Raw genomic sequence first — 25,940 nt, 5'->3', positions numbered from 1 at the left:
TAAATCTTAAAAAAAAAAAAAAAAAGTAGTAGAAAGGAACAGAGGCCAACCCTAGTCTGAATCTGCAAGCCCCAGTTGTCAGCTGTCCCCCTTCTGAGTGACACATTGCAGGCTCCTCAACTTCTCTGGGCTCTAATAAATGATGCTGTTGAGGAACAGGAACAGGAGGAGACAGGAACAGACATTATTTTACCCTGAAAAGGTATGATTACTCAGACCTGGATGTAAGACAGATTTTGTTCTCAAAATTAGCACTTTAGTAAAGAATGGCAAGATGACTCCGCTGGTAAAGGGGCTTGCTGCCAGGCCTGACAACCTGAGTTCCAATCCTGACACATCTGGTGGAGAAAGTCCACTCCCAAAAGGTGTTTTCTGACCTTTACACCAAGCATGCCCTGGGGTGTGCACACACACAATAAATAAGTTTAACATTAAAGATTAAAAATTTAACAAAGTAAGCCCATCACCATTCAAGGGAAAAGCTGACAATATGTTGCAGTAATAAAGTCTGGGCCCCACCACCGGAGCTGATGTCTATAGTAAAGAATACAATTTCTTGATACTGTGTAACTTAAAAGTGTCAAAATTTAACAGGCCATAGCAGCACATGCCTGTAACCCAGCACAGGCCTGTAACCCAGCACTCTGAAGCAGAAGGATAGACATTTCCAGCCAAAAGGGCTACATAAACAAACACTCTACCTAAAACAACAGAACAAAGCAAAAGCAAAACCAGAATAAGGAAGTGTCATGGTTTAGAGTTTACACGCCAGAAGCTTTAGGAGACCAGCACTAGGCTTAGTGGGTAAAGGCATTGCTGCCAATCCCGGCAACTTGAGTTTAATTAATGGGCAGGACCTATCTATGTGGTGGTAAAGTAGATAAATGAAGATAGCAAGCTGTCGTCCTCTGATTTCCACCCTAGAGCTGTGGCTCATGCCCAAACTCACAATGAATAAAGTTTTAAAATGTTATTGATTTTCGCAAGGCTGTGGTGGTGCATGCCTATAACCCCAGCAACAGGGAGTCAGAAGCAGCAGACCACTGCAGGTTTGAGTCTGGTCTGGTCTACAAGCAAATTCCAGGACAGCTAGGGCTACATTAAAACAAAACAAAACAAAACAACTTATTTATGTGTATGGATGTTTTACCTTCATGTCTGTCTGTCTACTACATGCATGCATGCCTGGTGCCTAAGGAAGCCAGAAGAGGGCTGTGGATCCTCTGAGACTGGAGTTAAAGACTACATGTGGGCTGGTGAGATGGCTCAGTGGGTAAGAGCACCCGACTGCTCTTCCGAAGGTCTGGAGTTCAAATCCCAGCAACGACATGGTGGCTCACAACCATCCGTAACGAGATCTGACTCCCTCTTCTGGAGTGTCTGAAGACAGCTACAGTGAACTTAGATATAATAATAAATAAATAAATAAATCTTAAAAAAAAAAACAAACATTTAAAAGCTTTAAAAAAAAAAAAAGACTACATGTAAGTGCTTAGAACTGAACCCAAGTCCTCTGGAAGGATACCCAGTGAGTGCTCTTAACCAAGGAGCCATCTCTCCAACTTACTAAGTTTTTTAAAAAGTAGACTACCACTTGTCAAATGTTGATAATTTCAAAGAATAATATCCGCAACTATTTGAAAAGGCTATTTATATAAACTTGCTTGTCCTCAGCGCTTACCTGTGTCAGGCTGATTTTCTTTATTTGTCTCAGATAAGCAAATCCAAAGAAGTTTCACAAAATAAGAAATAAGAAGAAACTTAATGGCTAAACTTTTTTTCTCTTGTGAAATATTTAAAAATGGTTTGTACTTATTTTATCAATTATTAAGGGCTGGCTTTCTTTCCTTCTCTCGCTCTTTCTTGACAGACTCAAGTATCTCAAGCTGGCCTAGAACGTGATATGTAGCCCAGAATAGCCTTAAAATTCTGATGTTTCTACCTACAAGAGATGTAACACTGTGCCCAGTTTTAGGTAGCGCTAGGGACTGAACCCAGGGCTTCATCCATCTAGTCAAGGCTCAATTCAACTACACCCCCAGCTTAAATGTTGTAATAAAAAGATTAAGATTTATATATGACTTGGTTCATTTCACAGGGAATCTGAACAAGTTAGACTGTATCAGCAAAATGAGAACCAGACCCTCTCCCCCAGAAAAAGCAAAGCAAAGGGAGTATCCGAGAGTAGCCTAAACACAGTTCCAACACCCCTAGCCTAAATTATTTAATAAAACATTTATAATGCCATACATAAAAAGAAAAGCAATGCTCCAATCCTTTCAAGTTACTGTCCACAAAAGCTAAAGAAAGTACCCCTAGAACACAAGTTTTAAGAATAAAAATTGCAATATTTGGAAGGCAGAAGCAGATCTCAAATTTGAGGCCAGCCTGGGCTATACTGTAAGCTCCAAGACAGCCTAAAAAAAAAAAGTCTAAAATAAGTCACAAAGGCAGAAGATATGGCTAAATTGGTAACGTGCTTAACTAGCTACTATACACAACACCTGGATTCAACCCCAGACCAAGGGGTAGTTCACACCTATAATCCAAGCACTCTGGAGGTGGAGGCAAGAGGATCATAAGTTATCCTCTGATATTTGGACTAAACGAGACCCTTTCTCAAAGAAGAGAAGAGAAGAGAAGAGAAGAGAAGAGAAGAGAAGAGAAGAGAAGAGAAGAGAAGAGAAGAGAAGAAGAGAAGAGGAGAGGTGGTTTATTCCTATAAATTCCTATAACCTCAGCACTCAGGATTTATTCAAGGAAGCCCAGGATAGCTACATAGTAAGCTCCAGGATAGCCTGTACTGCATAGTAAGACCTTATCTAAAAAAAAAAAAAAAATAAAGAAAAAAAGGAAAAGGAAAGGAAAGAAAGGAAGAAAATACCTTACCTAGTACATTCAAGGCCTTGGGTTTAATTCCCAAAGTCCTGAGGTTAGACAGAATAAATTCTATTTTAAGAAATCCAAAGACAGCAAATACAGTACAAAGAACACTAGAAAGCAGCTTGCACTTAATTAAAAATACAATTAGCACAAACATGCCTTCCGCATGCATGTGGTAAGAGGACAACTTGCAGAAGTCAGTCCTCTTTCTACCATGTGTTCCTGGGGCTAGAACTCATGTTGGCAAGATGTCAGCATGTGACTATACCTGCTGAGCCATCTCTGCAGCCCACCATATCAAAACTTTATCCAGATTTCTCCAAGAAGCTCAAGTATACTTCCTGATCTGTGTGTGTCTGTATGACAGTCAAAATATGTACCCAGGTTTGACTCAAACTCAGGTCACCTTCCTGCCTCAGCCTTCCAAGTGCTGAAATTACAGTTGTGAGCTCCACATCAGGCTTACTTCTTGAGCTTCACAGGTGAGAACAAATAACAAAAAGATAAGTTTGCTTCCTAATACCTTCTCAGAAGCAGCAGCCTGCTCTGGGGGACAGGGTTATGGGGGAGGCCTGCAGAAGGGAAGCCTCATGCCCCTAGGAGAGTCTACTTGTCAGTTCAATTTCACTGTGGTGTATACTTGAAATTTTCAAATCAAAGGTCTTGAAAGGCACAAGAGGCAAACTCCTCTTGATTTCTCATGACCCAATTAATTTATAAACAAATAAACAAGTTTCCTCAAAAACTGACACTTTCTGAGACTCTAGAAATTTTATATGAAAAGGACATAGCCAAAAACACTGAAAAGGTTTTCCCGAGTGAAGTATCATAGATGAGAACCACAAAGATGCCAGCATGCCTTAAAGATTATTATTAAGAGAAGGCTGCCACCAAGAATTGACTTCCTTTTCAGAGAAATAAGCCCCCAAACACAAGTTAGCCAAGCACAGTTAGTTCACAGAAGATCCTAGAAAAAAGCCAAGTTCTAAAACCTACCAATAAGCAAGCTGTTCAGCAGCCCCATCTGACTGAGAACTTGAAGCAAGGAGACAAGGCTGGGCTCCGCTCCTGTGCTCTCCAGTGGACAAGGACACACACTAAAGGAAGACTTCCAGAAGAGCCTACTCTCCAGTCCTCCTCTCTAGACGATCCCTAGACTTTCGGTAGCTCAATGTTCTAGAAAACAACCCACCTCATCCAAAGCCCTCAAGTTACACAACTGGAGAGAAAGAAGGTGCCAAGTTTAGGGAGGCAAGCAAAGACCAAATCAGGGTCAGATGCGAGCGGCTTAATTCTTAGTTTAGTATGTTTTCCACCGCTTCTTTCCACGGGCCAAGAAACCTCCCGACCAGCCAGAGTCAAAGCTAATTGCTTCAGGGATGAGGCTGGACTTGTGCAGACCAGCTCTGACTCAGGGCATTTCTCTTAGGGTATTAACAATGCTCTGACCTCCGCTGGGCGGCAGGAAAGGTAGGAGAGCCCCAGGGAGCCCACATCGCACACTTTACACACCAACCATACTGCTGAAAACTAAGTACTACACTTAATTCACACGTTTCAAAAACCACTCCGTTTTTTACCTCCTTGTGTAAACCGTACCCTACACAAGCCATATTCCAACATCGAAACAAAGGGCTGCCGAGCCACCAAGAACTCTTCAACTCTTTCGGGATAAGTAAGGGGCAGACACACTTGGCTCCTATCTGTTTCAGCCTCTCCCAATTACACAAAAAGGAACAGCTGCTGGTGCAGACAGCAGTGACTAAACTATTGTTTGTGGCACAATCTTAAAGCCCTCTGCAACAGGAAACAGCCTGAGGGGAGTCACTTTGAGAATGAAGAAACCTAGCAAGGGCCCAACTTCACTCTCAATCAGGAGACTATACAAGCAAGTCACTGCGCTCGCCAACCCTCAGGGCTACTTTCACTCACGATATAACTTACTATCATAATGTCAAGCGGCTGAAAGTCGCAGGCCACGCTACCAGGCACCGTAGGAAAAGCTACAGTTTCCCCATTAGAAACGGTGCCTTTTGTACAGCCTACTCCAGCTAAAAGGACTCGTAAATCACTTGGAAAGAAAGCCCCTGCCCCTCTGACCCAAGCTCAACGGCTAGCGCGGCTTCCCCGGGCAGAAGCGACAGGGTCCTCCGCCGCTAGCCGCCCCCGTCGGCCTCCCAGGCCACGGCGCCACGCGGCAGGACCCCGACCCAGCGGCCCAGGCCCCGCCCGGCGGAGGCAGCCGCGCGCCCCTTACCTCATGCTGTAGGCGCCGGCGCCCAGCTCCTGCCCGATGCCGGACAGGCTGGAGTCGAAGTCGTGCACCAGCCCGGACTCGATCACCTCGTCCATACTGAGCACCCAGGCCATCTTCCGGCCTCGCCGCCGCCCCGCGCAGCGCGGCCTCCGGGTCCGGGGCGAAGGCGCCCGAGCTCCGCGGGCGCGTCCTGAGGGAGGACGCGGGTGAAGCCTCCGGCGGCGCGGCGAGTGGTCACCTGCGGCGGCGCGGGACGCGGCTGAGACGAGAGCGGCCGAGGCCCAGCTGTCAGGGCACAGCGTGCCGGCCAGCAGCTGCGGCGGGAGCGACCGGGCCGCGAGCCGCGCCGCCCTCCCGCGGCCGCCGGCCCCGCGCCTCATGCCGCCGCCCGCCCCCGGCGCCGCTCCCGCGGCCGCCGCCCGCCCCGCCCCACAGCCCCGGCGCTCATCCCCCCGGCACGCCCGTCACCCGCTCCCGGGCCGCGCCCCCCCGGCCCTCTGCCCGCCCGCCCAGGCTCCAGCGCCCCTTCGCCCCGGCCAACCCCGCCGCCGCCGCTCCGCCGGCCCGGACGCAGCTTCGATGCGGCTCCGGCTTGGGCTCGCTCGCCGCTTCCGCCTCCTCCTCCGGCCCCGCCCCGGCCCCGCCCCTGCGGCCGCTCCCCTCCCAGGCCCGCCCCTCGCGGTCCCGCGCCTCGCGGCGGCACTAGCGCCTTCGCCGAGCGGCGCTGCTCGGCCCCCGCGGTGTCGCGGCCTGGCGACGGAAGAGGTGTGACCGGTTACGCTCGGCTGACTGACAGGTCTTCTGGGCAGTCCCGGCGAAGCGGCCGGAATGGATTCCCGTGAGCCTCTGCGTCCCCGGCTGAGCCACCAATCAAAACGCTCTTCCCCTCCGGGACTAAATTGACTGCCATAAGTAAGAGCTCATTGGCCCGCACTGGAGGAAGTGGTTCCAGGTCCTACTTCCGTCGGTTCTGGGAAATACCCTTTCGTCGCCTTTTGCCCCCGCTCCAGAGAAAAGCGGGTACATCTCGTCTGATGTAAGCTAGGTCTGTTGTGCAGAAGATCTTGATTGGCAGGAGAATAAGCCAGTTAGCCCTCCCTAAAAGGTCCCCGCCCCCTCTCAACTCAACTTTAATCCGGAGGCAGAAGCAGGCTGGTCTGAGTTCGAGGTCAGCTTGGTCTACTTGGCGAGCTCCGGCTGAATCAAGGTTATATACAAGGGCTTGTCTCAAAACAACAAAGCAGATTTGCAGAGCCCAGAAGATCTGGTGACATACATAGCACAAGAGTGTGTGACACCCTCGTTATTCCTTAATCATGTGCGCTAACACAAACCATGGAAATTGCTGTGAGAGTTAACGTGAAGAAAACTAGTGTTTTTCTAAAACAAAAGACAACAAACAAACCCGGGAGGTTATGGTTCAGGTAGCACGAAGAAAAAAAAAAAAAAAGAAACACAGATACCCGCAGCAAAAGACAAAGACTGCACTAAGCATAGAGACTTCCTATCTATGCCCAAGTGCTCCCTTTTACTGCTTCATGGAAGTCTGTGTCTGGGTATCCCTAACAAGCTTTGAGAAGAATTGCTCCCTCCAAGCCGGCCCTCGATTATTTCTTTTTCACATAATATTGTTTCCAAAGGATTCAGATGTGGGTCCAGCAACGTGCATTTGACAGGTTTATTATTAACTGTTGGAAATAACGGGGGAAAGGGGAGTAATTCTCTGATTCTTGGGACAAGTGTAATTGTGCTTTCATTTGTCTCTTTAATCAGTTTGTGCACTAGAGTACTCACAAGTATGTAGAAGCACAGCCTCTGAAAGCTAACATTTGCCAACATCTAAGGTCAGGACCAGGGTGATGGGGTGTGCTCTTTGTCCCAGTGCACTGGAGGCCTAGGCAGGGAAGGAATCTCTGTGAGTTTATGGAAGCCTGGTATTCACAGTTGAGCTCTAGGCCAGCCAAGACCCTATCTTAAAACAGCAAGGACTTTCAGGTTAATTCAGCCCACAGCTCTACTGAAAGACCTGGAGACAGAAATTAGTGGAACTAGATTTATTCAAGACCATACCCAAAGAAAATGAGAGACTTTTCTCTGTCAAACATTCCTCTTTGGAAACAGGGTGAGATGGTGCATGCATGTTGTCTCAGTGGGTTTCTATTGCCACAGAGAGACATGACCATGACAACTCTTTATTTTATTTTATTTTATTTTATTTTATTTTATTTTATTGAGTGTATGGTGGAAGAATGAAAATGGGTCAAAAGGAAGGAAGGGAGGGAGGGAGGGGAGGGAGGGAGGGAGGGAGGGAGGGAGGGGAGGGAGGGAGGGAGGGAGGGAGGGGAGGAAGGGAGGGAGGTCTTTCCCATGCTGGGAAGATCCATGCCTTGGGAAGGAAGGCAGCCAAACGGGTTAGTGTGTAGTCCGTTGTGGTGCTTTATCCAAAAGACTTTGGTTCTGGCCTCCCATTTTATTCTCAAAGGGCAGTCTGGGAACCCTCTTCCTCCATGATTGTTCCCCACTGTGGAGCATGCGTGTGGGCATGGGTTATTTATGAAAAACAGAAGGCAGGAGGAACTAGCCAACCTCCTTATTGCTTAAGAATTTTAAGATGGCCTGGAGAGATGGCTTAGTGGTTAAGAGCACCGATTGCTCTTCTGAAGGTCCTGTCTCATGATGGTCTAAACCCAGCTCACGTTCCCTATTAGTGGGTGAACAATGACCATGGCAACTCTTATAAAGGGTTTCTCTGTGTAGTCTTGGCTGTCCTGGAACTCACTCTGTAGACCAGGCTGGCCTTGAACTCAAAGATCCACCTGCGTCTGTCTCCTGAGTACTAAGATTAAAGGCATGTCCCAGTTAAAGGAAAATATTTCATTGAGGCTAACTTACAGTTTCAGAGGTTTAGTCTGTTACATCATGTCTGTCGAGAAGCATGACAACATGCAGGCAGACGTGGTGCTAAAGAAGGAACTGAGAGTTCTACATCTTAACCTCAGGCAGCGGGGAAAGACTGTGTACCACACTGGATGTAGCTTGAGCAAGGAAAACCTCAAAGCCTACGCTCACATTGAGACTTCCTCCAAAAGGCCACACCTGCACCAAAAAGGCCACACCTCCTAATAGTCCCACTCTCTATGGAACAAGCATTTAAACACACACACACACACACACACACACATACACGCACTCACTCGAGAGTCTATGGGGGCTGTTCTTAGTCAAACCACAAGATACATAATCCCAGCCCTAGGGAGCTTAACACAGGAGAAACAGAGTCTGAAGCCAACCTGAGCTACAGAAGATATATATACAAGATTCCTGCAGAAAGGATTCGAGTTGAGATCATGACAGGTCAGTGATGTTTGGGACGGCTCTCTAGCCGGGACTGATTACCTATACACACCTCTCACCCTCTAGTAAACCTAAAACCTCTCTCATCACCCTTGAGGATGGAGTGGGTTGGGTTCACTAGAGCATTTCATTTTGTCCTCTTCCCAGCATGGTCACATGGACTGTATCTCTGTTTTTATTACTTGTCTACTTTTTGTTGTTGTTGTTCTTTTATTTTTAGAGATTATAACTGCATCATCCCTCTCCTTTTCCTGCCCCCAAATGCTCCCCTATGCCCCCTCCTGCTCTCTTTCAAATTTATGACCTTTTCCATTGGTGTTGCATGCAAGTACATATATATTCCTAAACAGATTTAAAAAAAAAACCCCTAACCAGCTCAGTCTGTATAATGTTACTTGTGTGCACGTTTTTCAGGTCTGACCATTTGGATGACCAGTTGCTGTGCTCTCTTCTGGGGAAGACAATTTCTCCAGCTCTCAGCATTCCTTCGTTCCCTGTAGTTCTTTGTATAGGAAGGAGGTCGTTTGGCCTTTCCTCTGTCCATGAGAGCATGTCCATCAGTGCTGTCCTTGTTTAGCTGATGTTTTAACAGTCACGTTAGTGAGACACTATGGGTGTAGCTTCTGACCTTACTAGAAGATACACTGTCATTGTCACCTCCCCCAACCCCCTCATCCTTTGGCTCTCCCAATCCCAGTCCCCTCTCCTGAAATGCTCCCTGAGCCTTGGGTGCAGGAGTCATCTTGTAAATGTATCCATTGGGACTGGGATCCACAGTCCTGCATTCTGGTTTCTGTCTGCAAAGAGAGGTTTCCTTGATGAGGGGTGAGGACTACATTTATTGAAGTATAAGGGCAACTATTTGGAATGTAGCTTGGTACTTTGCTGGTTTAGTAAATCGGTAGGGGTGGGTTCTCCTCAAGATCCTTGGCCTCACCAGAGTGGGTAGTTGGCTATGTTTCTAGTGGAAGCCGTGATTTCTTTCTTGCATAGCATGCCTTAAGTCTGAGTTGAGAGCTACTGGGTACAAGCTAGGTATATGTGCCGCAACTGTACTGTACTGAGAGCTTTTGGTCTCTTTAAAAACCAGGTTATGTTATGTTTTCTCTAATTTAATCCCAGATGTGGGATATAGGGCTACTTCAGATTTTGCACAGCCATTAACTATGATTGTCTCCTGTTCTAGGTGGGGTATGATTTTTGCCAGCTCCAGAGAGTTTAATTCTGGGGACTCTGGAGAAGGTCTAATTCTGGGGACTCTGGAGAGGGTCTAAGTGCTAGTATTCTGAGAGGTTCTGTGACAGAGGCTGCTCCCCTGCTGCATTCGCTATTGCTGAACTGCTGGGTATTCTGACAATGAAGATTGGACTTGCCCCTAGGAACTCAATGAATGACCCTATTCAGCTGGAAGTAGCCTATAGAGGCTACGTCCCCTTTCCATTCTAATCTTTCTCTCCTACTTAGTGTTGGGAGTTGGAGGGTATTAGGGTGGAATAGGGGTTGGAAGGGTGGTCGAGGTCTAAGAACCCAATAAAATGATACAAAGTTGCCAGCACTATACCCTTAGGGTTATCATGTCATGGTGGTCATTTTAACTGCTTAGGACTGTTGCTTTCTTTTCTCCTTTGGAAACTGCATAGCACCCTCTAGTACCATGAAAGCTAGTCCCCAGAGAAGAGCCATTCAGGTTGGATCTGGCTCAGCAGCCTGTAGGGCCTGCATTTGAAGTGTTTGGTGTTTTTAGCAACAGGGACTAAGTTACCACCTCTAGGGGACAAAGGGAATGGCAATAGCCTGTAATGTTTGAGGGGTCTTCAGATGACTGTGACCAACAATTCAAAAGAAGTCTCCTCATGTCTGGTGTTGGAAGTTTTTGTTTTGTGTGTGTGTGTGTGTGTGTGTGTGTGACAGGGTTTCTCTGTGTAGCCCTGGCTGTCCTCGAACTCATTTTGTAGACCAGGCTGGCATCGAACTCAGAAATCTGCCTGCCTCTGCCTCCTGAGTGCTGGGATTAAAGGCGTGCACCACCACGCCTGGCGTGTTGGAGTTTTGTTAGGTGGTCTTTGGCTCTTGGAGGGAGCATTGTCATCCCAGATGAGAAACGTCATGTACATTAAGCTATATGTACATTTATACACAGACTTACATGTACTATTGTGTTTTTAAAGATATTTACACGTCTCTTAATTTATTTTTCATTTTCTGTGTATGGGTGTTTTGTCTGCATGTATGTGTACACTGTACAGTGCCCATGAGACTAGAAGAGAGTGTCGGCTCCCTTGTGACTGCAGTTGTGAACCATCATGTGGGTGCTGGGGATTGAATGCGGTCTTCTGGAAGAGCAGCCAGTGCTCTTAACCAAGAAGACACCTCTCCAGCCTTTCAGTTGTCTCTGAAGAACAAGTGGCAGAGCTCAGCTTATTAAGGCTGCCAAGGTATACAAAGCACGACAAAATTAAAACGATCATTGAGCTAAGCATTCTCTCTCATTGGGAGAATGCCTGTCTAGCATGCTCAAGGCCTTGGCTTCATTCCCAGTATGGGCAGCTGTTCATATTCAATATGGCAAACTAACAATATCAGGAAATCATTGAAAATGTAAGTTTATTAAATGGAATCAGTGAAGAAGTTGGAGCTGGGGATACAGATGAGTGAGTAAAAGCATCTGCCACAGCATCTGACAACCCAAGTTTGGTTCCCAGGATCCACGGAGCGGAAGGAGAGAACCAACTCCTGATAGTTCTGACACCTCCATGAGGATGCTGAGGTGTGTATACATCTCTTAATCTGACATTTGTTGTCTTCTGGTGAGGGAGTACTTTTTATTTTTAAATGCGATAGGTGTTTTGCCTTGTGTATGCCTGTTTATCATGAGTGTGCAACTCTTGCAGAAGCCATAAGAGGGTGTCAGATCTTCTTGTACTGGAGTTACAGTCATGTGGGTGCTGAGAATTGAACCCAGGTCCTCTGGAAGAGCAGTCAGTGCTCCTAACCACTGAGCCACCTGTCCATCCCATGCACTCACTTTTTATTTGGGTTCTCATGCTCAACAGTCAATTACTGACTAAGCCATCTTCCCAGCCCTCTGTGATTTTGTTTAGTTTGCATACTTGTTTAGACAGTCTCTTGAGTAACTTAGGCTGGTTTCAACAGGTAGCTGAGGGCCAACCTGAACTCCTGCTCCTACTGCCTCCGATTTTTAAGCACTGGGATTACAGGTGTGCACCACCAGGCCTGGCTCTTCTGCTCTTTTCCATGTTAACCGTGGCCACTGTGCTGCCAGAGCATTTCCCATTACAGAACAAGACTACCTTTCCTCCAGCTTCCAGGAACATTTATTTCCCTTCCTTTCTAAACGGAAAGCTCCCACCAGCTCTAGTTTCAACTAGTAATCTCCTCGGTGCCTTTTCGGCTTACAGGAGCAACCTCTTTGAGGCCTCCCAGTTTCTGTTACCTGATGCCAGAGCCTAAGTCCTTCCAGTGTTTGTTATGGTGACACCCCAACTCCAGGTAGTGGAATCTCTTGCTCTTATTTGTGAAGTGACAAATCTAAGTGTCTCAAGTCAGCAACATGCTGTGTTCTTGTGTGTACTTGCATGCAGGTGCCTGCGGGGCAAGCTGGCTTCCTCAGTCATTTCCACCTTATTCTTAAAGGCGGGGTTTTCTCAATGAATCTGGAACTTGACAATTAGGCTAAGTTGGTTGACAAGTGAGCCCCAGGGATCCTTCTCTGCCTTTCTGGTGCTGTGGTTACAAGTGTGCACCACCACATCTAGCTTTTATGTGGATTTGGGGGATTGAACTCAGGCCCAAATGCTTGTATTTCAAGCACTTAACTGAAGAAATCTCCCCATCCCTCTGCCTTTTGTGTGTGTTATCAGGTCTCACTGTGTAGTTCTGGCTGGCCTGCAAGCTATATAAACCAGGCTGGTTTCAAACTCAGAGATTGGCCTGCTTTTTATTGTTTGCCAATTTATTTGTTTTATTTACTGTATGTGTGTTTTGAAACAAGGTTTTCCTCTGAAGCTTGGTGTGGTGTCATTCGGTGTAACAGTTCAGGTCCAGGGCTGTGAGATGAACAGCGTATGAAGGGAGGCTGCAGCAGTCAGGATGTTTGATATCCAGGTGCTTTGTCACCTGCATGTTCCCGTCACTCATCATTACTCCTCATAGTTGGGCCATGTTTACATTTGAACTCTCCATCTTCCCTAAGCCCCAACATGGGCAACCGCCATTCTCACTTTGTCTTATTCAGATTATTCTAGGTACTGTAACACAAGTGTAACCATGTGATATTCTGATAACGCTCAGATTTTAAAATAGTCAGACATTGCAGAAGGTATTGGTCTGGTTTCCTTGGTTACTGAAGTGCTGCTAGCCTAGGGTAAAACTCAATGTAAGGACATTCTGAGCCTCCCCGGGTTTTAAGTTTTTATTTGTTTCTGTGGACTATGGAGTTGACAGCAGTACTTTGAAATCAAACCCATCACTTTAGAGCAGGGAATGTAGTAGGCTCTGTTTGCCTAACACACATGAAACTTTGGATTTGATCCTCAGCAGCTCAAGATCAGCTATATAGCAAGTTTGAGGTCACCCATGCTAGAAGTGACTGTCTTTAAAAACAGAAAACAAGAGCCTCCAAATAACCCCCAACCCCAACAATTGTAACAAAAAACCCAACAACAAGAAAATCCAAACCACCATCTTTGTCATGGGAGTAACCTTTAAAAACTCACCTTATGTTAACCGGAAACTTGTGAATGGAATGTGCTGGAGAAAACTCACAGATTGAGTTGGTATGATGTTAGCCTAGAATCAGCTGGGAAGAAAGAGTCAATGAAGGAGAAGCCTGCTCACCTTGGGTGACACCATTCCCTAGAAAGCAGATCCTGAACCCATGTTAGAGAGTAAGCCTACACATTCATCCCTGGCAATTCCTCTTGACTGTGAATGTACTGTGAAGGCTCTCTTAAGCCCTGGCTGGGATTTCTCTGCTATGATGGACTATAAGCTCGAACTAGATTCCTCTAACCTGCTTTTATCAAGGTATTCATATCAAGATATATCCTCATTTATCTTTTTAAATCCGAGTGTTTTACCTGGATGGATGCAAGCAAACCATGTACATCTTTGGTGCTGCAGGAGGTCACAGAAGGTGGTGTCATATCCCCTGGACCTGGAATTGCAGATGGTTGTGAAATGCCACGTGGGTACGGTAGACTTGTTTTCAGGGTTTAAAGTTTACACTTGTGTTATTCAAATGCTGGTTTCTGTGCCCTCATATCTTGATTCAATCAGGGCATGGCTTTGTAATGTTTATTCTTTGAAGCTCCTCTCTCAAGCTTGTATGAACACTGCTCCTCATTCATTCTCTGCCTTGCCAATAAATGCTAAGCCAACAACACAGAGGTTTAGAGAGACTAGGTGGGGCTTCCAATTCTAGGAGGGGTGGAGAAAAAAGAAGCGAAGGAGGGAGCCACAAGGGAGGTGGAGAAAACCTCAGGAGAGAGCTGAACCAGGAGAGCACGGAAGAAAATTCAAGTAAAATGGGAACAGTGTCTGGGAGGAAATCTGATCAGCTTGGAGGGAGGTTTAGAATGGAGTATTTGGCTCAAGGCGATTTAAATAAATCTTAGACTGTATGGTTACTGGGGAATTAGTGATTACGGAATAACTGCTGATGTACTAATTTCATGAATCAATATTAATAATCTTATAGGATTCTGGGAACTGAACCCACGTCCTCTGAAGAACACCTGGTGCTCTTAACTGCTAAACCACCTTTCCAGCCCCACACCCCTTCAGAATATATTTATCACAGCAATAGAAAAGGAAGCAAAGACAGCTAGAAACCAGTTATTTGGTGTGTAAGTTGTATTAAAAATTGAGGTCTCCCCTACCTCCTAAAGCTACTCATTGAGAAGTGAACTCACCACTCTGTTCAATATTAGTAAAAAGAACCACCAAAAAAGCCACCTTATGAGAAACTACACTCTAGTGCTTTCACTTTGGCTGGTTATGACAGAGGACTTTCCCATAGTTGGAAATCAAGGCAAAAAGCACCCGAAACCCAGAACTAAACATCTTTAAAACCTGAAACCAAAAGATACTTAATACATGTAGGTGGAGCTGGAGAGATGGCTCAGCAGTTAAGAGCACTGACTGCTGTTCCAGAAGTACTGAGTCCAATTCCCAGCAACCATCTGTAATGGGATCTGATGGGCCTCTTCTGGTGTGTCTGAAGACAGTGACAGTGTACACATACACATGACATAAATAGATATTTAAAAACGTGTGTATGTATTGTACAATTTATAGTACAATAAATGCATGGTGTACTAGTTTGGGTGAGGAAAGCAAGACTTGGAAAATAAAGATTTATTTTTATTTATTTGTGTTGTTGTATATATATACCTGTTGGTGCTTGTGGGAGTACTGGGTCCTCTGGAGCTGAAGTTACAGATGTTTATGACATATCTCAAGTGAATGCTGGGAAGTAAACTCTCAGGTCCTTTGGAAGAGTATGATGGCTATCTTGGCTGTCAACTTGACTACATCAGGAATTAACTAAAACCCCAAAAGGGACTCACTCATGAGGGAACTCTGCTTAATTTTAAGTACATACGAAGATCAATTTCTAACCTAGATCTTTTAAGATAGGAAGGCATATCTTTAGATCTTTTGAGATGGGAAGACCATGTCTTTTGCTGGAAAGAGGCTTGAAGAAGGAAGTTTTTGCTCATTCCCTGCTTGCTTCTGCTTCGCAAGTTTATACTTCTTCCAGATTCCAACATATACTGAAAACCAGCTGAGACACCAGCCTTACGGGGATGAATAACTATGGATTCTCAGGCCCTTCCATTCACAGGCAGCCACTCTTGGATTCGCTGGACCACAGCTTACACGTCGTCCTGATGAATCCCCTTCATCTAGATACTTGGAGAGATTCATTCTGTAAATTATATTATTCCAGAGAGCCCTGATTTATACCAAGAGCAAGTACTCTTAACTGCTGAGCCAGTTCTTCAGCTAAAGACATTTAAACAGTAGCTTTATATGATCATTTTTAACAGCTAATATCTAAGTATGTTTCTGAAATGAACAAATATACTGCATACAGTGATCTGAATATCAATAACTTTCTCAGTCTTATCAACATGAAATTATGAAGACTTTTTTTTCCTTTTACTTGTCTGTGGCTCTGGGACTGAACCCAGGACCTTGTGCACACTAGGCAAGGACTCTGTTACAGACCCATATCCAACTCCCAAATTATACAATTTTCATGTTTTTTCCTTCTTCCTTCGACCCATTTTTCTTTTTCTTTTTTTCTTTTTTTTTCTTTTTTGAGGCAGGGTTTCTCTGGGTAGCCCTGGCTGTCTTGAAACCCACTCTGTAGACCAGGCTGGCCTCAACTCAGATCTATGTGCTTGTACTTCCCGAGTGCTGAGATGATAGGTGTGGGCCCCACCCCATTGTGTGTGCTGTGTGCGCCTGCACTCCCACTCTGCTCTTCTTCTGTGTCGTCCATTTCTTCAGTGCCTCCTGTTAGATCCAACTGCTCAATGCTTACATTACTCTACTTGCTTGTCTTTTTTTTTTTTTTTTTTTTTTTTGGGTTTTTCGAGACAGGGTTTCTCTGTGTAGCCCTGGCTGTCCTGGAACTCACTCTGTAGACCAGGCTGGCCTCAAACTCATAAAACACCTGCCTCTGCCTCCTAAGTGCTGGGATTAAAGGTGTGCACCATCACTGCCCAGTGTAATTAAAATACTTTAAAGCTGAAATCAAATCAATATACTGATTAAAAATGATTATGAGATACACTAACAGTCAGTGACTACAAAACCCTACTGGCCAGCGTTCCGTGTCCAAGCTGTAGGACACATACTCTTGTATATATTGTATGGCTGCTAGGCCTGATCCTTGCAACTCAAATGCACATACAGAACTCAGGGCTCATAACTGGTCCAGGACCTTTCATGTTTACAGAAGAACCCGTATATTTTGTCACACAGTGAGAGAAAGAGCTGAGCTACATAGTTAAGGTCTTCAAGTAATGTTCTGTACAGTTTTATTGCCAGTATATGCACAACAGTAAGCATAGAACTATAAATACACAATGTCATTAACAGTAGAAAACAAAACTGTTACAGTAGGGAGAGGGTGTGGAGTAATAGCTCTTCTTGCCGCTAAAACGGAAAAACAAAGGAAAGGAAAAGCCTAAGACCAATCATCCATCCAGTTTTCTCGGCTTACATTCTTTACATACATTTCTACATTTTTTTCCAGCTGAACAAAGTATAGGTAACTCTGTAACAATAGCAAACTGCTTCCCTAACAGCCATTTGCTTTCCAGTCAAATTCATCTTATGTTAGGATTTAAAAAAAAAAAAAAGTCAAGATGAGAAATCAATAGTATCCTGGTTCCAAATTACCAAATTTGGCCTTTTACCCAAACTGGTAATATTTGAAAGTTGGCTGCACACGAAAATAACTTTAGCAGAGGTGATTTTAAAAAATGTTAAAAGGTAACAAAACATCTCCTTTGAAGTAGTTTTCCAAGACACTCCAGGAAGCGGGTCAGTTAAAATGTCAGCCCTGAAGAGGTAGAGAGTGTGAGCCCACTGGACAAAAGCCTCTTGCAGCATCTTCTCTCTCATCAGGACCCATGTTTTCAGAAGACAATTTCATGGTCAAAGGAAACCAAGTTCCACCATTCAACAAAAAGGTGCTGGTTGACTCCCATGTCAATAATTAGTTTATCAAATGAGAAACAGAATAGTCAAAGACACACATGCACTTGATTTTTTTCATCTGTTTCCATTATCAAGTCTATTATCCATAAGTGAATTTGATATTAATAAATACAACAAAAAGCATCATTCACAACAAAGATAAACCAAAAGGCTCTGCAACAAAACCTCCCATTGTAATAATTCTCATGGAAACCTAGGCAGGTGATTTGGTGCAGCTTTCTTACGGGGTAAAAGAAGGGACACGGCTTTAAATAAAGGTGGCAAGATCAAGAACCGACAGACACTATCGTCAGTCTTACAGAACTGGCTGATTCCATGACATTTCTCACTGAGGTCATCCCAAAGGAGTTGCAGCTGACAACGAGCATCAGCGCCACATCCACAGAGTCTGGCTGGAGTGCCACGTAGCCCTGCTTTGTCTCACATTATTGTCAGTATTTCTACTATAGGACATGATACAGAACAAAAGTAGCAATAAAAATATTCTTCTGCAGTTGAATGAAGGCAAAACAAAGTTTAGACCGTTAAAACTTTTAAAGCTTTAAGCATTCCTGTTTAACCAGCATTTTAAAAATGTATACAATCATAACACTGGCAAAAGTTAATGGGAAGACAGAGAAGTACAAACATGTGAAATGGTGAAGTAGATTAAAAAATTACTTTGTACTGATCAACTGATGTTAATACTGCTTCTCCTGAACTTGGAATAACTATCATAAAGTTACATGCAGACTGAGGACACCCCTCTGTTACAGAAAATACAAAACAGAACAAAACGAAAAGCTAGACCTGGGAAACCGCAGCTGAGTCCCAAAGCTGTACTTGAGTGTCCTTTCCTTGAGGAGGGCAGGCAGTTGTCCTCTCAGAGACTGGGAGGCGCCGTCTGCAGCACTAACTCTGTCCAGAAACATCAGCAGTGGGGTCAGCACCTGCCGAGCCCGTCTGTGCACGTTTGATGTAAAGGTTCAGCAGCTTCATCTGCAGATCAAGGCGACACGCACCATGTGAACAAACTGCTCTTGTTATAACAATGTGCTCACTAAGGAATCCTGCCTGCATGTCTCAGATCTGAAGGACGTGTGCTCTGCCACCAGGCTGTGCTCAGATCTCCTGTGTGCCTGACGATAACGCCGCTGCTTGACCCTCTGAGTTCCATCTAGTTTACAGTGTGCACCACCATGCTCACGTGTGATGCTGGGGCCTGAACGCAGGGCTGCAAGCATGCTAGGCAAGCAGTCTACAACTGAGTTGCATGCCCTAACCTATGTCTATTTTTATTTTGTCTTTTTACAACTTAGAATATAAATGTGATCACCGTTATGACAATTGTTAGGGACTAGGAAAACTCTAAATGAAAGTAAATGTCTGCAACTAGCTGCCCTCAGCTATAATCCAACCAATGTACTTTGTTCTCATCCTGCAGACCAGAACAAGTCCCAAAGCTCTGGTAATATTAATACAGTAAGAAAAATAAACTTTTTTTTTTTAAAGTCTTGAGGATGAACCAGAAAATTTTAGTTTAAGATACCAAGTCAAAGTTGCATGTCCACCTGGATCACAGTCAAGCCACAGAAGCGGCTGGGGAGTGGTGGTTCACACCTGTAACCCAGCACTCCCAGAGGACAATGTGACTGCTGCAAACCCAAGGGCAGCTTGCACTGGGAGTCTGAGCGCTGAAGACTTGCTCTTCTCACTGACCTCAAACAGAGCAGCAGAGCTGGACGGGAGCAGAGTGCTTGACCATTTGTCTGTCTGCTTTTGGAAACACGGTCTTGGGTTGTAGCTTAGCCTGGCCTGTAATTTGCTATGTAGCCTAGACTGGCCTCCAAGTATCAAGTCTCAGAACTTGAAAGTGAAAGCCATGATCCACAGGAAGCAGAGCCGCTGCAGAGCTGCCGATAATACTTTAATAAAGCATACTGAGAGATGGTAGTTCGAGAGCTGCACAAAGAGCTCCAGAGGCTCTGGTTGGGTGCAGAGGGGTAGGCAGCAATGTGTACACACCAGGCTGATGGGCATAGGTACAACCATAGAGTGGCTTCTAGAGAGATGTGTAAAGACTAGCGCCCACTATCAGTGAAGAAAATGTGGGTGGTGTAACGGATACAGAAGATAACCCTACTTAAAAAGTATGGCAAGATTGAAACACAGAGTTAGGACAGAGTAGAAAAAGGAAAGAATTTGGTTTTCTGAATTCTAATCATGAAACAGTTGGTAAAAATTCTGCTCAGAAATATTAATGTATACAAACTCTAAGTGCAAAGGGCCTCCCTGTGTAAGAGATGCTGGATCACAAGGAGACTTGGGAGGTGGACCTCGGGACTCTAGGGGTTGTGTCGAACATTTTGGAGGTAAGAGGTAATTTTGGCCATGGTGGAATTTTCAGTGGGACAAGAAGCTACAGTAATGGAGATAGCAGCACAGGTGCTACAGGAAAGGTGATGGTGGCCACTATTGCAGTAGTTCTGGTTAGAGAAGTAGGGGTGGCTTTGGTAGTGAAGGACAGCAATATAAAGTTCTGGTTGTTATGTTAGTGGTGGGAATTCTAATCAGTCTTGAAAATATAATGGCCAAAACCCATTAAACTGGGGGCAGTGTTGGTAGGGACACTGACAGTCTCTTCAGTGGTGGTGGATATGGTAGAAGGCTTAAAAAACAGCCAAGTTCTTGGCTAGACAGAGGCTCATCAGGGCAAGGCAGATGGCTCTGAGATAGTCCTCCCACACAGGAGATAAGTTATAAAGATCTGTCACAGACGCAGCCATGGACCATATCAGCTGCAGTACAGTTGCAGCAGGAAGCCGATACAGCAGCCTCAGATGTACAGGCTCAGGTTCAGAATCCTAAGATCTTTCTTTCATGGAAAGACCCCTTCCTTCCTTCCTTTCCTCCTTCCCTCCCTCCCTCCCTCCCTCCCTCCCTCCCTCCCTCCCTGCCTCTCTCCTTTCTCCCTGTGTTAGACATACCGCCTGTGTGTGGCAGTGGGATCAGAAATACATGAGCAATGTTCTTGGTGTGGAGGCACACACCTTTAATCCCAGCACTCGGAGGCAAAGGCAGGCACAGTTCTCAGTTTCAGACCAGTCTGAGTTACATGGTGAAATTCCAAACTCAGAAAACAATTAAACCAAGAAAGATCCCCACCACCAACAAAACAAAACACAAACAAACCAACATTAAGAAACTAAAAGCTTCAAGTGTTGTACATTGGGGAGATTAAATTAATTTATGAATAACTACAACACAGTCTGGGGGTTGTGGGGGGAGGTTCCTCAGGATTTACGTGTGGGAGTGGGAAGTCTGCCAGCTGTAGTCCCCCAAACATCCCCATCTCTGCTGGTGTCAGTAAATGTAGTTCTGTAGCAGCAGAAAGTGCTAAGAGGCAGCTGGAAAAATGAAGGCAAGTGAAAGCTCAGAGAAGTGTGAGAGCTGGGTAATAGGTTCTCCATGTAACATGCGGAGAGAGCTAAGTCTCCAGAGTCACGGCTGCTACCCTGAGAGCTCAGGGTACTTACTTTACTACCAGTGAGTTGACTGAGATGTGGCTTTAGTTCATCACCAATCACTGCATGGACAGCCACCAGGCAGAAGACACAAGCTTTCCGGACACTGCTTTCTGAATTATCATAACCCTGAGGAAGAGAGGTCACGTTAGTGTCTTTGACAGTTTAGGAAGGCGACCTTTAAGGACAGAAGAGAGCTCTAATATGAATTCTCACCTGCATCAACTTTCCACCCTTCAGGCAAGGAACTCTATTCCACCCCACACTCCACCAGTTGCCAGTGTTCTTATCATGTTCTTTCTTTAGAAACTTCAGGTCTGCATCTGCCCCTTGCCCAACCCACTTTGCAAGTATCTCCAGAGAACCTTCTTAGCATTAGCTCTGGAGCAGTGAAGACCTCTTCACTATTTAGTAAGAAGCTATCAGATGCTGTGGTTTGGCAGTCAAGGCCTTCCTGCAACCTAGGCCCAGCATGCATACTAAATCAATCCCCCATACCCCTCTAGGGTTTCTCTGTGTAGCCCTGGCTGTCCTGGAACTCACTCTGTAGACCAGGTTGGCCTCCAACTCAGATATCTGCCTGCCTCTGCCTCCTGAATGCTGAGATTAAAGAGATGTGCACCACCACTCAGCTTGACCCACTCTTTAAATTACCTTCACAAATGAATCCAGTCTAGATAATGTACTTCCTGTATGCTTAGAGCTGCTTCCTATTCATTTGGTTGTAGCTCGTTGTGTATGAGGGAGTGGTTTTTTAAATGCTTACTTACTACTGTGTGTGGATATGTACACATGTGTGTGATGGTACAAATGTCACGGCATGCTTGTGGAGGCCAGAGGACAAGGTTCTAGAGGAGGATCTCTCCTTCCACTTTGACGTGAGCTCTCGGGTCCTCTGGCTTGTGCCTTACACACTGAGTCATTTTACCAGCCCTTCACTGTGGGTTGGTGGTTGCTTTGTAACTTGCTCCTTTCTTGGTTTACTTTTTTTTTGGTGGTGGATTTTTTGAGACAGGGTTTCTCTGTATAGACTTGGCTGTCTCGGAACTCACTTTGTAGACCAGGCTGGCCTCAAACTCAGAAATCTGCCTGCCTCTGCCTCCCGAGTGCTGGGATTAAAGGTGTGTGCCACCACTGCCTGGCCTCAGTTTACTTTTATTTCTGATTCTGAGGATATCTGTGTGTCTAAGCAGGAGTTGGTACACATGAGTGCAGTTCCTGCCGAGGCCAGGATAGAGCACTGGATCCTCTGGAGCTGGAATTACAGGTGGTTATGAGCCACCTGATGTGGGTGCCGAGAACTGGATTTGGGTCCTCTGAAAGAGAGGCTGGAGAGATGGCTAAGTGGTTAAGAGCACTGGTTGCTCTTCCAGAGGACCTGGGCCCTGTTTTCAGCATGCACATGGTACCTTCCAACCATCTAAAACACCAGTTACTGAGGATCTGAGGCCTCTGGTTTCCACAGACATCAGCATGCATGTGGTACACAATAGAATAATAATTAAACATACATTTTCAAGAGTGTGTGTGTATGGGGGTGGGTAGGCAGGAGAAGCAGTGCACTGTTACAACCATTGAGCCTCCATTGTGTTTTGGATGAGTATTTCCATAAGTGTTAATGAGAGCCAACTTTTCCACTTGTTTGCTGGCTGTGTTACTTGTAAATCTTGTCTGTCGAAATGTCCTACAAGCTTTTTCCCATTAAAAACATTCTCTTGTTGCTAAGTTAGAATACACCTTTACATATGTCCTGATTGTTATCAGATACTAATTTATAATTTTCCCCCAATCTATTGTTGTTTTGTTTTGTTTTGTTTTGTTTTGTTTTGAGTCAAGGTTTCTCTGTGTAGCCCTGGCTGTCCTGGAACCTGTAGACCAGGCTGGTCTCAAAATCAGAGATCTGCCTGACTCTGCCTTCTAGTGCTGGGATTAAACACATATATGCCACCACTGTCTAGATAATTTTTCTCCCATTCTCTGGTCTTCTCAGTTTTCCTTGCTCTCTTGGAACTCATGGAGATGAACATAACTCTACCTACCAAGTGTTGGGATTTAAAGGCATGCACTACTGTACCTGTCCATTTTCATTCTCTCTCTCTCTCTCTCTCTCTCTCTCTCTCTCTCTCTCTCTCTCTCTCACTCTCACTCTCATATGCAATCCTAGCTGCTCAGGGGGATAATTTTATATGAAATATTCACAGATAGTAAAATACTATAGACTGCTATTGCTCTTTGTTCTGGCCCTACTGTCTATATACTCTATTTTAGAGGTTTATAATACAAATACTGTAAAAGCACAGTTCTTGTGCTTTTCTGACAGGTTTTCAGTAATTACTTGTCATAAGGCTTTGCATCAAACTAATCAGAATTTAGGCTGCACATGCTGGTACAAGCCTATAATCCCAGTACTTGGGAATCTGAGGTAGGAAGACAGCTACAAGTTTGAGGGCAGCATGAGGCTACTGTCACAAAAGCACAAGCGAACGAACAAGGGAGCCTGGAGTTACAGAAGCTCTCAGCTGATACCTGCACACCCCAAGGCTTCATTGAAGAAATGTCACTTCAGCACTCATTCTATATGGAGTACACATGACTATGTACATGCTGTGCTTTCTACGAAAACACACACAGCCCTGCACAGACGCAGTGAGTAGCAAAGCTCAGGGCAAAGTCAAAAATAAAATACTATAAGTGCAAGGGAATAAATTACCCATTGTCTTTAAAAAGACTCAATATATATATACTACAGGTTTGCACTGAAAATCTTGTTCAGCTGCTAAATTACATTTTAGAATATTAACAGAGTCTTACAGTATGTGTCTATATTGTAAAATGTAATCCCAGTTTTGCTAAAATGTTTATATGTTTGGGATAAGAGACAAAGTCATGGTCACAGTGCATCTATCTATCTATCTATCTATCTATATATATATACACACACAACATATATATATATATATATATATATATATATATATATATATATATATATATATATATATAAAAAACATATTCAGTATCACCACTTTCAAGACAGATGTGGCAACAGATTTCTGTTGGTAGATGCACACAAGGACTGTAATAGTTACAGTAATAAAAAGGAGGAAAAAAGCAGAACCCAGGCATTTAGTTTAATAATGGATAAACAAATGAACATTCCTAAATGATAGAGTGAAAATCCAACATAAAATTAATGAACCTACAAAGTATTAAATAAGCGAACAAATATTTATGGTTTTTACATATGTGAAAAATCTATAATAATTAAGGTCAGAGACAACAGAATAGAGATTATTGGGACCTGAGAGGGAGGTTAGGAGAACTGTATTTTATTCCTTAGTGGGTACAGAATGCTAGTATGCAATGATGGGAAAATCCTGACCATCGACATTAGTGACGGTTACATGACACGACATTATGTATTTAACAACACCAGACTGTGGACTTGGGGGTAAAGAAGTAGTACCTTTTATGGTACGTATTTTATCCCATATGTAAACCACCCACCCATAGCTACAATGCAACATCTTGTCTTGACCACTGCAGACTTGACTGAAACCTATGTAAAATAATTGAAGCCCCACGCATGCTGGCTTACTTCTCCGAGCCTTGCAGCTTACCTGTATTAGACCCGGCATGATCTCTGGTAAGAGCATGTTAAGGGTCTCCTTGGATACTCTCTCTATCACTTTTGTTTGCATTTTGATTGCAGCCAGATTAATAGGGTAGTCAGCGGTTTGTATGATGGGACAAAGCACTTTGATGCACTGCTCTGGACTAATGGAAGTAGCCAACACAGAGGCAGCTTCCTCAGCAGATCTCACCACCTAGAACAAAAGGGAGAGGCAGCTAGGAAAAAAATACAAATCCTAAGCACAAATTTCACTAAGCACTTAATATGACTTGATACTTTGGGTTTGCACTGAAAATCTTGCAGTAAACTAAAATGAATACAGAAAAGGAGGTGAGATCAGACTATCAAGTGCCAGGAGAAGTCAGTACTGGGCTCCACTGTCAGTCTCCCTTCTTTCTAGTTTCATGATTTTAAGCATTTATCCATTTTTGCTTTGTTTCATGTCATAGAAATGTAAGTAGTACAAGTACTCCATGCCTGCAGGGCAGTAATGATGAGCACGACCCACTGAGGTTTATAGGAAAAAAATGTCATGGACATGAAATAGGCAAGAGATTTACTCAGCTCTTATGAAGACTGTTTCTCTTACCCTACTGAGTAACCATGTAAGAAAGACAAGGTCTTGTAGGTGATTCATATTCAAAAGTGACAATTTGTTATTTTCTCTCTTCTCTTCTCTTCTCTTCTCTTCTCTTCTCTTCTCTTCTCTTCTCTCCTCTTCTTTCTTTCTTTTATTTTTGTTTTGTTTTTGTTTTCGAGACAGGGTTTCTCTGTATAGCCCTGGCTGTCCTGGTACTCACTCTGTAGACCAGGCTGGCCTTGAATTCAGAAATCCGCCTGCCTCTACCTCCCGAGTGCCGGGATTAAAAGCGTGCACCGCCACTGCCTGGTTTCAATTTGTTATTTTCATCTGTTATTTAAACAGCAAACTCTTATTGCTATGTGGAAGTGCAGGCTGGTGAACTCTAATTAGCAAATGAGAAGCAAACTGGAGAAAGTGAAACTGGATGAATCACCAAGGACATATTTGATGGGAATGGTCTTGGTCTCCAAGCATTACATGTGATAGAGCATATGCTCAAACCATGCATGTGGAGGCCAGAGGTGGTGACATTCCACAGAAGCCATCCTATCTCAAAATAAAAATTTAAATTATATTGTTCTGCGAGAGAGAGAGAGAGAGAGAGAGAGAGAGAGAGAGAGAGAGAGAGAGAGAGAGAGAGAGAGTGAGTGCATGCGTGCGCGCGGGCGCGCTCAGAAAGAGTCTCTCATTAGCATAATTGTGCCACCTCAGCTGTCAGCAGCCTTGGGGATGGACTTGTCTTCTCTAAGGCATCCTGGACTAGACTTACACTACCACACTCAGTTATTTTTTTTTTTTTCTGTGGGTTCTGGGGATTAAACTGAGGCTCTCATCCTTGTGCAATAAATACTTTACTAACTGACTCCCCTGCCCAGCTTGATGCTCACAATCCTAATCAAGCACGGTATCACATATCAAGGATTTACACAGGAAATGATGAAGCAGGGAACTGTTAACTGGAAGTGTCTG

The 25,940-nt window shown here is 44.5% G+C and overlaps 2 protein-coding genes across 37 annotated transcripts in view; both read right to left on the bottom strand.

The window, feature by feature from the left end:
• The window catches only part of Ubp1 (upstream binding protein 1), a 46,423-nt gene extending 40,652 nt beyond the window's left edge, over nucleotides 1-5,771 (bottom strand). For 3 of the 6 annotated variants that reach the window (XR_015044504.1, XM_085828126.1, XM_021172132.3), the window contains exon 1: nucleotides 5,141-5,544. Coding sequence is in view for 5 of the 6 variants with exons in the window: in XM_085828126.1 (XP_085684252.1) it covers nucleotides 5,141-5,520 (380 nt within the window). In the remaining variant the exon portion in view is untranslated. Of the gene's footprint in view, nucleotides 1-5,140; nucleotides 5,545-5,681 lie in introns of those variants that run through there. The other 3 variants (XM_085828127.1, XM_085828128.1, XM_021172131.2) reach the window with 3 other exon arrangements.
• A 10,778-nt stretch (nucleotides 5,772-16,549) lies between these two features.
• Nucleotides 16,550-25,940, bottom strand: part of Clasp2 (cytoplasmic linker associated protein 2) — a 172,765-nt gene continuing 163,374 nt past the window's right edge. For all 31 annotated transcript variants that reach the window (XM_085828098.1, XM_085828101.1, XM_085828103.1 and 28 more), the window contains 3 exons: nucleotides 24,375-24,581; nucleotides 20,767-20,883; nucleotides 16,550-18,229 (listed from right to left, as the gene is read on the bottom strand). In XM_085828098.1, coding sequence (XP_085684224.1) covers nucleotides 18,143-18,229; nucleotides 20,767-20,883; nucleotides 24,375-24,581 — 411 coding nt within the window. In that variant the 3' untranslated portion in view covers nucleotides 16,550-18,142. The remainder of the gene's footprint in view (nucleotides 18,230-20,766; nucleotides 20,884-24,374; nucleotides 24,582-25,940) is intronic.

The sequence above is a fragment of the Mus caroli genome, unplaced genomic scaffold, assembly GCF_978045245.1.
Source record: "Mus caroli unplaced genomic scaffold, Mus_caroli_1 scaffold_11, whole genome shotgun sequence".
NCBI classification, from domain to species: Eukaryota; Metazoa; Chordata; class Mammalia; order Rodentia; family Muridae; genus Mus; species Mus caroli.
This window is presented reverse-complemented; position numbering and strand designations above follow the sequence as displayed.